At 38.7% G+C, this 12,434-nt stretch overlaps 1 protein-coding gene across 7 annotated transcripts in view; it reads right to left on the minus strand.

Moving 5' to 3' along the window:
* SPIRE1 (spire type actin nucleation factor 1) overlaps positions 1–12,434 on the minus strand; it is a 189,411-nt gene that overhangs the window by 60,503 nt on the left and 116,474 nt on the right. For all 7 annotated transcript variants that reach the window (XM_055124958.1, XM_055124960.1, XM_055124959.1 and 4 more), the window contains exon 5: positions 4,809–4,886. In XM_055124958.1, the coding sequence (XP_054980933.1) occupies positions 4,809–4,886 (78 nt within the window). The remainder of the gene's footprint in view (positions 1–4,808; positions 4,887–12,434) is intronic.

Raw genomic sequence — 12,434 nt, forward strand, 5'->3', positions numbered from 1 at the left:
TGAATCTCTCATGTAAGGGGTGGCAGAGATCTAAACTGCTTTTTCACATATAGTCAGCTCTTTATTACTGTTTAGGCAAAGCTTTAGGGGCGCAAAGGGTGAGGTCTTACACATGGCGCACTTGGGTCAATCCCTGGCACCACATATGGTCCACTGAGTCCCACCAGGAGTGACCCCGGAGCACAGAGCCAGGAGAAAGCCCTGAGCTCAGCTGGGTGTGGCCCAAAGAAACAGCAAGAAGAAATTACAGATTACCTTTCAGAAGTTAAATTCACAATAATTATAAAAAACACCATACAACAATCACTGTGTGTAGTCACACAGGCTTTGTTATCTATTCCATTTTTCTATTAGAGATTCTTAGATTACTAGAGTTTGCCATTTAAGATATTCTAATCCTCTCCCTCATTCTATTTTTCACTTCACTGTACTGTTTTAGGTACTTAATTTTAATGGTCTTATGAGAATAATGATAGTGACCTAGAAAGATTTAAAGTGAAGTTAATATACTCTCTTGTCAGTGATCATATTGTTTTATTTATTTACTTAATTGTAGTTTAGGTATCACACTGGTTTTTAAATAAGGTTGCCTAAAGGCAAAACATTTTTAGTTCAAATTTTTATTAGCCATTTGCTAACTTATAACTAAAGTTATATATATTGAAGTTATATGTGTTACATATAACTAGAGCTATATAATTCAATGTTTACAAAAATAAATGTTTTATTGCTCAAGATGAAATGCACCTAGAACAATATTAACAGAGTTATGTCATATACATAGTACCTAGATAATTAATGTTATTCTAAAATGGCAGTAATACTTGTAAAATAATACAGGCATTTTTTTGTGTATGACAGCAATCTAACAGTATATTTAATTGACAAAAATTAAAAGTAGGCATTATAATGTACAAAGAACTAAAGAATCATAACTTTAAAAGTATAAATAATGTACATGTAGCTATAATAAAAGGTGAAATCTGCCCTTCTCTGCAATTAAGCTAAGTGAAATAAATCAAAAGAAAGACAAATCCTGGATGATCTCACTGCATGTCGTGCACAAGGAAACAAATCAAGGAAATGAAACAATGTCCAGTGAAAATAAACCTTTACACTCTAGTGACAAAACAAGGTTATGAAATGGGGGGAGGGTACAGGGTTGGGAGGGACATGGGGGCTGTGATGAAGGAATGTAGGCACTTTAGTGCTGGGCATGAGGTGGTAACACTGTACACTCCAAAGTTATAAACCTTTAAGCTCTTCTACACCAATGGCACATACTTATACATTCCTTGGGGCCAGAGTGCTAGTACAGTGGGTAGAGTGTTCAATCCCTACCACGGTGGGGTGTGTGGTCAGCCCAGGCTTGATCCCTGGTATCCCACATGGTCCCTCTAGCCTGCCAGGAGTAATTTCTGAGTGCGGAGGCAGAAGTAACTGCTGAACACTGCCTGGGTGGCCAAAACAACAAGAACAACAACAACAAAAGAGATAAAATTAATCTAAAAACATATTGTGTAGCACAGTGGGTAGGGCATTTGCCTTGCATGCGACTGACCCGGGTTCGATTCCTCCGTCCCTCTCAGACAGCTACCGAGAGTATCCTGCCCACACAGCAGAGACTGGCGAGCTCCCCGTGGCGTATTCGATATGTCAAAAACAGTAACAAGTCTCACAATGGAGATGTTACTGGTGCCCGCTCGAGCAAATCGATGAACAACGGGACGACAGTGCTACAGTGCTTCAGTATGTGACTATTTGAATGTAGACTCAAAATTTCCACAGTGAGTTATATTCTCTATGTGAACTGCAGAAATAAATGTAGCCTGTGTTATCAAAGTCCCAATTGCTGGAGTGTCCTGGAAACACTTTAGCAGCCATTAGCTGTTACTCTCACATTATTATTATTATTATTATTATTATTTTTATCATCATCAAAGATGGGATAGGCTATAAGTTTATGGTGACATTATCTTTAAATTCTAACTCAGGTTTGTTCCCTCCCAAGCCTATTTAGAAAGATTATGCTTTTTGCTTTGTTCTCCCTGTTTGACTTTTCCTAAAATAAACCAAAAAGATTTTGGTGATGGGCTGGAGAGACAGTACAGTGGGTAAGGTGCTTGCCTTGCACACAGACAACCCGGGTTTGATCCCTGGTATCCCATATGGTCCCCCAAGCACCGCCAAGAGTGATTCTGCCTGCAGAGCCAGGAGTAACCCCTGAACATCAATGAGGTTGCTCAAAACAAAACAAAAAAAAACAATAAACCAGACTTGGTAGATTGATAAGAGCTTATGCTCTCTAAAAATCATAGAAATCCTTATAGAAATGTGGGACATGGTTAAACTCATCAACATGTACAAAATCAAGTAATAGAAGAAAAGAAGAAAAAATATATATATGCATTTTCTCTACCAAATCTTATTTTTGGTGGATATTTATGATAAGTTCAAAATGTGACTATTGCAAGAAGTGCTGCAGTTATCATGGGGGTTCTTATAACTCAACTGCTAATTAGTAATTCATACAAATTCACAATTAATACTTATTCTCATATTCTTTGGGTGAATGTCCAGATATTTTTTTTTTGAGGAGTCAGGATACTGTTTCCTGAATGGCTGCATCAATTTCAACTCTTCCCAACAGCATACAAGGGTTCCTACTGCCCCACATTTTTCCCAACACTTGCTGTATCTTGGCTTTTGGGTAGCAGCTACTCACCGGTGTAAACAACACCTCATAAATTTTTGTACATTTCCCTGAAATGATGAGCATTTTTACACATGTCTGCTAGCCACATGTACAAGTTATTTGGAGACATGTCCATTTAGATCTTCTGCCCATTTTAAAATGAACTGACGCAGGCTCCCTACTTGCTAAGCATTCACTCGATTGCGTGCTCTATTTCTCTCACCTTCAAACTGCAATTTTAATTACTTGTATATCAATTATACCTTAATAAAGCTGCTAGAAAGAGTATGGCATATAATTCAAACCTAACATAATCAATACCAACTTGTTCATATCCCCCAAATCTGCATCTATTATTACGTCCTCATTTAATGATGCCATTATTTATCCAGTAACCATAACCTGCAAAGTAAGAATCCCCTAATCTGTCTCCCTACAGATACGTGGATAAACCTCAAACTAACACTTCATGACTCACTGTCTTATTCCCAAGACCATCATCTGACCTAACTTCAGTAAAAATCATATGTGAATCTTAGTATCACTTGATTCTAGTACCATGACAGAGAATGAGTAGACAGAAGTGAATTATTAAAAAAAAAATTGGGTCACACTGGTAGTTCTCAGGAATCACTCCTGGCAGGTGTGGGGGACCCTATGGGGTGCCAGGGACCAGATTAGCTATATGCAAGGCAAGCTCCCTACCCGATAGACTGCTGCTCCAGTCCCAATAAAGTGAATTCTTTATAATCATCCGCTCTAGAAATCCGTCTTCCCTTTCATGAGAGTGGGGAACCTGCCTTATTCATTCTGAAGCCTGTGTGCCCAATCTATTAACTGTTCACTGGATGAATGAGTATCATACACTAGTTTCCTCATTACTTTGAAACAGAGGTTGAAGTTGGACTTATGCACAATAATATGTTAAGGTATTACTACAATCAGAAAAGTATTTTAAAACAATAAAAATCCAGAGATATTGAGGAGATTCTCATAACATCATTTTTTTCCCAAACAGGAAAACAGATACTTCCTCAAATGTTAAATCTTAACTTTCAAATTAATATGATAACTAAGATCGAAAAATACCCCAACATACTAAAGCTAGGGATTTAGCATAGTGGGAGTGAACATACCTCCCCTGGATAAGACCCTGGGTTCAAACTCCAGCTACCAAAACAAAGTTTATTTTATTTTATTCTATTTTATTTTATTGAATCACTGTGAGATAGTTACAAGCTTTCATGTTTGGGTTACATTCTCACAATGATCAATCCCTCCACCAGTGCACATTCCCCACCACCAATATCCCAGGTATACCCCCCCTTTCCCACCCTCCCCCTGCCTCCATGGCAGACAATATTCCCCATACTCTCTCTCTACTTTTGGGCATTGTGGCTTGCAACACAGACACTGAGAAGTCATCATGTTTGGTCCATTATCTACTTTTGGCATGCATCTCCCATCCCAATTGGTTCCTCCTGCCATCATTTTCTTAGTGATCCCTTCTCTATTCCATCTGCCTTCTCCCCTCCGCTCATGAAGCAGTCTTCCAGCTTTGGGGCAATTCTCCTGGCCCTTGTATCTACTGTCCTTGGGCATCAGCCTCATGTGATGTTATTCTATACTCCACAAATGAGTGCAGTCTTCTATGTCTGTCCCTCTCTTTCTGACTCATTTCACTTAGCATGATACTCTCCATGTTTATCCATTTATAAGCAAATTTCATGACTTGATCTCTCCTTACAGCTGCATAGTATTCCACTGTGTAGATGTACCAGAGTTTCTTTAACCAGTCATCTGTTTTAGGGCACTTGGGTTGTTTCTAGATTTTGGCTACTGTGAACAATGCTGCAATGAATATATATGTCATTTCTACTGTGCTTTTTTGTATCCTCAGGATATATTCCCAGAAGTGGTGTTACAGCGTCATACGGAAGCCCCATTTCTAGTTTTAGAAGGACTGTCCATATTGTTTTCCAGAAAGGCTGGACCAGCCGACATTCCCACCAACAGTGAAAGAGCATCCCTTTTCCCCCAGTGCTGGCGTGGATGTGAGGTTTTTTTGTTTTTCAGTGCTAAACAGAACAGAGAAAAGGGCCAACTATCTTACCCAGTCAGCATTTTTCAGATCCTCCAGCTCCGTGTTAGGTTCATCGCTCTTTTCCATTTCTTGAATTTTCTTAAGATTCTACCAAATTAAAGAAAAAACAACATTTAGGTACAACATTTATTAGGGGCTGGAGAGATCGTATAGGGGTGCTTACACTGCATGTGGCCAACCTCAGTTTGAATCCGTATATGTCACCCAGCACCGCCAGTGGTGGTCCTTGCACAGAGCCAGGAGCAAGCCCTCAGCACAGCCAGGTGTGGCCCCAAAACTGCCCTCCTAAAAATTCATTAGATGATTTCCCAAATTAATATTCCTAATGAACTTCCAGTTAAACCACATATGGAAGCATCACTGTAGTTAATAGTACTGAATCTAATCATCTGGAAAGTGTAAAGTTTCCCCACTCAATGGTAAACTCAAAATTCTGCAGAGGAATGAATTGAGAATGCTCACTCTAATTTTCTTTTAGGTGTTGCAATTATAATATTCAGTCACCATTATTATTGTTATTTTTTGCCTTTTGGGTCACATCCAGAGATGCACTGGGGTTACTCTTGACTCAGCACTCAGGAGTTACTCCTGGTGGTGCTCGGGGGACTATATGGGATGCTGGAATTCGAACCCGGATTGGCCACGTGCAAGGCAAACACCTTACCTACTGTGCTATTGCTCCAGCCCCACAATATTATTTTTTTGATGCTTAATTTCAATATATTAAATGGATTTTATTTTAGATACACAAATATACTGCAAAATAAATGGTACAATAAATTATTCCTCTATGATCACTTGTAATTATCTTTGTGTGTAGTTTGAGAATCACACACAAAAGCTCTATTGTCTGGCAACTTCAAGTATGTAATATAGTACTATTAACTATACTCAATACATGATAGTATCTTAGAAGTTATGACTTAAGTGGAAACCTGTACCTTTTTAAACTGCTTTAACTTTGCAACTTTAAGAACATATTGATTGACAAAATGTGGTCAAATTTTCATTAACAGCTTATTATATCACTAGTGCAATAATTTATCCCTAATAAATTTATATTTTGCTGATGTCACTAATGTATTTCAATTGAGATAAAATTTAAAGTATGAAATCTAGCTTATTTTATATGAAAATACCGTAAAATATCTCTAAAACATTTATTCATCTTTTCAGCATCCCAGATTATCTCTCCACAACATGTGAATAACCCCTAAATTATTAAACAATTCTTATAACTTAGCTAAGATGGCTACCAGTTTAATATTTATGGTATTGATCTACAAGGTTGCTGTACTTCACCACCACAGAAGGCTGAGACGCGCCACCAACACCTTACGTTACTTCTAGTCCATGCCATCAAGTCCCTTTCCATTCCCCCACTGTTTGTTAATCAGTTTTATAATCCAAGGTCAAGGGTTTGCCACTGTTTGACACTATTTCCTTGTTTTGTCTCTGTTCCCCAGATGAGAGAGATCACCTGTCTGTCTTTCTCTTTGCTTAACTTTGCTTAACATGATGCCTCCAGCCCCATGCATGTGGAAATGCAAGGTTTCATCTCTATTACAGTCGCACAGCATTTGATTGTGCATACTTAACACAACTTCTTTACCATCCATCCATCTTTGGGCATTTGAGCCATTTCCATATTCCGGCTATTGCACTGAGTGTTGCTATGAACACAGGTGTGCATGTCTTTTCAAATCAATGTCATTGTGTTCTGGGGGTAGATGCCAAGAAGTGGGATCACGAGCTCATACAGGAGTTCTATTCTTACTTTTCAGAGAAATCTCCAATGTTTTCCATGGGGGCTGGAACCAGATGACATTCCCATCAATATGAATGAGGGTCCTTTTTTTTTTTTTAACTCCATCTCTGCCAATTCCATTTCCACCCCACACCCCATCATTTTAATATATGCCATTCTCACTGGTATAATATATCTCACTGTTCTTTTGATTTGCAATTTCTCTGAAAATAGGTGGAAAAAGCACTTTTTCATATACCTATTTGTCATCTGCATGTCTCTTTACAGAAGTGTCTATTCAATTTCCTTTTCCCTACTTGATTAGATTATTAGGGTTATTTTTTTTGTGTGTGTGTGTGTGAGAGAGAGAGAAAGAGAGAGAGAGAGAGAGGAAGAAAGAGAGAGAGAGAGTTTTATGTATCTTAGCTTTGTGAGTGATTTCCGTATCTTGGCTCTGAGCCCTTAATCTGATGTAAGTCCACAGCCTATGTCATACTCAGTGACAAAAACCTGAAGCCTTTCCTCTAAGATAAGGCACAAGGCAAGAATGTCCATTATCTTTACTATTACTCACACAGTTTTGGAAGTCCTCGCTTAGCAATCAGGCAAGAAACTCAAGTCAAAGACATTCAAATCACAAAAAAGAGCAAGCAAGCATGGAAAAAACAAAAAACAAAAAAACAAAAACCTGAGCTATCACCATTTGCAGCTGACAAAGAAATTCCTAACATTTCCGCTAAAAAACTTAGAAACAATCAGCTAATACAGCAAAGTAGCAGGCTGTAAAACCAATAGACTCACACACATACACACACATACACAAAATCTGTTGCATTTCTATATGACACAAAATTTGTTGCATTTCTATATGCAAATATAATAAAATATAGAAAACTACCCCATTTAAAATAGTGTCAAAAGTAAACTGAAAGTAAAGTGAAATTTACCAGTTACACATGCGGGGTGGGGGGCTGGGGAGGTGGGGGGAAGGGGGAGGTATATCGTGATTCTTGGTGGTGGAATATGTGCCCTGGTGAAGGAATGGGTGTTTGAGCATTGTATAACTGAGACTTTAACCTGAAAGCTTTGTAACTTTCCACATGGTGAATCAATAAAAGAATCAAAAATAAATAAATAAATAAATAAATAAAATAGTGTCAAGACACCAAATACATAGGAATCAGTAAGGCAGGATGTGAAAGACGCATATTCACTATTGAAAGAAACAGAACAAGACACCAGGGAATGGGGAAATGGTCATGTTCATTCAGCGGAAGAACTAACTCCATCAAAATGACCATTCTAATCCAAAGCATTATATTCAATGCAATCTGCATGAAAGTTTCAATGACATTCTTTTTTATATTAAAATATAAAATTTTACTAATATTACCAAATATATCAACATAGAGGAACATTATCAATAAAATTTTACCAGTATTCTTTCACTAGAGTTTTCTGTGGCTTCTTTTTTTTTTATTATTGAATCACCATGAGCAACACACTTAAAGCTTTCATGTTTGAGTTTCAGTCATACAATGATCAAACACCCATCCCTCCACCAGTGCACATTTTCCACCACCAATGTCCCAGTACCCCCTCCTACCCCGCCCCCCTCCCTGCCTCTATGGCAGACAATTTCCCTCATACGCTCTACTTTTGGGCATTATGGTTTGCAATACAGATACTAAGAAGCCATCATGTTTGGTCCTTTATCTATCTACTTTCAGCACACATCTCCCATCCCGACCGATCCCTCCAACCATTACTGACTTAATGATCCCTTCTCTACGTTCGAACTCTCAGTAACTCTTAGTAAAATTTGCGTGGAATCGTAAAACTCCCTGAATCAAAGTAAAAGCAACTTTGAGTAAAAAAGAGATATTGTATTTCCTGACTTGAAATTATACTAATGCTATAGTAATCAAAACTGTGATACTGAAATAAAGACTTTCAGACCAATGGAACAGAGTTAATTAAAGAGTCCTGAGATAAACTCTCAGTTTTCATCAACAGTTAATCTATGAAAAAGGAGCTAGGAGAATAAAGTGGAGTAAGGAAAATAACTTCAAGAAATAAGAAATGGTGCTGGTGTGTTATAGTCATGCATGAAAAAATGAAACTGGAATTGTATCTCACACCAAAAGCTAATTCAAAGTGAACTGAAGACCCTGAGATTAGACTAGAATCCCTCAAATACACTCCACTAAGGAAAAAATAAGGATATGAACGTCAAAGTTGTGTGCAGCGATTTGACTCTATTAAAATGGTTCTATATAAAATTTAAAAGCTTTCTACAGCAAACCCCTGCCCCCGCAAAAGCCCCCCCCCAAACAAAAAATCTTAGGCTAAAATAAAGACACCCTTCAAAATGGAAAAATATTTGCAAACAACATCTTTTTTTTCTTTTGCTAATACATATTTTCCCTTCCCTAATAAATCAGGGGAGAAACTTTTAAAATTATTATTATTGTTTCAGAGTGTTCCCCTCACTCTGTGAAAGGAACAGAGATTCCCTGCTGGAGTTCTGGTACTAATCCTTGTCCTTCCTGAGTCCCACCTTGTTTCAGTTATCCTCTTGGGTCCTCCTGTGTCTCACCTTTATAAGGAGGACAGACGTTAGCTCACAATGTTGCCATAAGTATTCACAGGTGTTAATATATATGATATACATGTATACATACACACAGCAAAACCTTTCATTGTGCTCTCTAGGGAAAAGCAATTCTCAAACCCCCTCTATCTGACTTGCCACTGGGCTTTGCAGATAACTGGTACTTAAAGTCTGGTGTAATAGTATGTCAAAATATGAGTAACAACATTATTACTAAATTAGGGTTCTCAGTTCTTAAAAATGATTCAAGAGTTGAAGAATGTAGCTTGGTGGTAGAGTACATGACTTTGCTGTATGAGGCCCCCGATTTAATCCATGGCACCCCCCCAAACACACACCATTTAAAATGTACCACCTATAGTTTGTATATATGTATATATATATATATATGTATGTATTTCTGATGCTCAAAAAGAAAAATCTTGATTTTTTTTGCAACGGATTGTTGTATTCTAAAAAATGTGATAATTCAGTATCATAATGTCTTTTCTTTTAATCAAAAATTTTTATGATAATATTGTTTTCTACACCGGGTCCACCACTAGTGTGCCGGGATCCCTCCACACTAATCTAAAGTCACTCTTGACCCTCTCCCACTCAGTATCCACCTCAGTTGTTCATCCTGTCACTCGATTTGCTCGAGCGGGCACCAGTAACGTCTTCATTGTGAGACTTGTCACTGTTTTTGGCATATCAAATACATCACGGGTAGCTTGCCAGGCTCTGCCATGTGGGTGAGATACTCTCAGTAGCTTGCCGGGCTCTCCGAGAGGGATGGAGGAATCAAACCCCGGTTGACTGCGTGCAAGGCAAACGCCCTACCCGCTATGCTATCACTCCATATAATATATATATTTGTTATATATTATAATTATAATATATAATTACATATATGCTATGTATCAGGGTTGTTCCCACTCCCGCTGGAGGTGGTCTAATTCCTTGTTTGGTTTCTTTATACTCCAAATGTGAGTGAGATCATCTGGCATTTGTCTTTTTCCTTCTGAGGGAGGGATGTGTTTACTTGCTCCTTTGAAGACTATAATTCAGGCTCCAGTGCCCTCCCCCGCTTCAATGTCTTAAAGTATATATTACCCTATTGCCTGGAAGTGTCTTTCTTCTAGCTTTTGACCATTCAGGTGATGAAAAATAGCTAAGGGAAGCAAATTATTTGAGAGCACACTGCACAGGTGTGATATCTTATATCTAACCCTCCCATCCCCCAACTCAGGAAAGGAGAAAGGAGAGTAAGTACCTCACTTCTTCCTACCCACTCCAGCCTGACGGCATCTGACTGGCTGCCTCACCAGGACGCTTTGCCCAGCGATCACAAAACAAATTCTCTCACATCCTTCTCATTTTTGTTCAAATGTCACATTCTCTAAGGGACCTACTTTGATCATTTGATGTAAATTCTAAGTCCCAGCCCCTGCCACCAGGAATTAGCCTCTAAGCTTTTTTAAGAAGCTCATTATGCCAAGGGTCTGCATTATTTAATGAATATACTTAACGACTATTTTCCTCTCCCTGCTAGCTTGTAAGCTTCATGAGAAAGTAATTTTGTATTTTTTGATTGCTGATAGACTTCTCTAATCTCTACAACAGTGACCTGCATTTCATAGATTCCTAGTATTTGTTGAAGAAGTGTATTAAGAGACACTCTGATTCACTAATTAAAGAATAAAATTTAAAAAAAAGAGACTTTCAATAAAGAATGACCAAGTACTTAAGTCTCCTCAAATCCACTGTACAAAAAAATTAGTCCTTTTTCTAACCTAGAATCCCTTGGAGATATAGGGAAGAGAAACTTCATCTATTCCATACTAAGACATTTGCTCTCCAACTCATAGAAATAAATATGAAACCCAAGCTCATATTATATTTAAATACTATGATAAATAATAAAATATATGTAAATAAAAAGTAGATGTTTGGTCAGGGCTCCTTCCCAGAGCTGAGCCAAGATTCTAACTAGACCCCAGGGCTGCTGGTTTTCATCCTTTACTTGCGGGGAACGGGAATTGAGGCACACCTGCACACCCCAAGCTGCAATGTTCCGGGCACCCTCTGCTCATCCCATTCAGGTACCCGGCCCGTGTCAGGGCCCCTTCCCAGAGCCATGGCCACTAATGCGGTCGCGAATTATTCTCCCCCCTCCATATCCCGTAAGAACCATAAGTTACCCTCTTAGTTGGAACTTTCACTAGGTTAGCTTCACCACCAGAAACACATTAGCCAATAACTCATTAAGGCAACCTCAATTAATACTGCATCATAAGCAGAATAGTACCAATGAGCATGAAGGGCTAAGCCGCATAGGTCACAATGGTAAAGCAACACAGAGGCCCACCACGCTTACTTATTGAAGACGCTAGCCCAGAAGACCCCAGCAATGAAATGCTAGACAACCTCTCTGATAAGGAATTTAGAAAGGAGCTACTGAGGATGCTTAAGGAACTAAAAGAAACAATGGAAAGCAATGCCAGTAAAATATAAGAGATTTGAAGGTAGATATGTGGAAAATGCAAACAAAATTATAAACGAAAATGTTAGACCTGAAAAATCTGGTAGGTGAATTAAATAACTCATTGGAAGGCCTCAGCAGCAGAGTAACAGCTGCTGAGGACAGAATCAGTGAGCTCAAAGATGAAGTCCAGAGACTCTAGAAAAGAGCAGAAAATGGAAAAGAGACTGACAATCCGGGAACAGATAGCAAGAGAAGATTGTGATGAAGCTAAGAGGAGTAACATAAGAATTACTGGAGCCCCAGAGGGAGGAAGAAAACCCTGATGAAGAAGAAACTGTCAAAGACATCATTGCTACGATGTTCCCAGAGCTGAAGAAAACATGTGACCACATTCAGGAGGCCTGAAGGGTACCAACTGGAAGAAATCCAATAAAAAGTAGATGTTGGGGCTGGAGCAATAGCACAGCGGGTAGGGCATTTGCCTTGCAATCGGCCAACCATGGTTCGATTCCCAGCATCCCATATGATCCCCTGAGCACTTCCAGGAGTAACTCCTGAGTGCAAAGCCAGGAGGTAACCCCTGTGCATTGCCGGGTGTGACCCAAAAAGGAAAAAAAAAAGTAGATGTTTAATATCAGACTAAATAAACTATTAATTTAGTAATACTAAAAAGATCTGCAAGATTCAGTCAGCACAAAAATCAATGGGCTGAGAAACTTAATGTCTAAGACACATGTGCACATAAGGACAATATTCTAACAATCCACCTTTCCCGAGTGCAGGGTGGCAGAGTTCATGCCCATTTTC

The sequence above is a fragment of the Sorex araneus genome, chromosome 2 (genome assembly GCF_027595985.1).
Source record: "Sorex araneus isolate mSorAra2 chromosome 2, mSorAra2.pri, whole genome shotgun sequence".
NCBI lineage: Eukaryota > Metazoa > Chordata > Mammalia > Eulipotyphla > Soricidae > Sorex > Sorex araneus.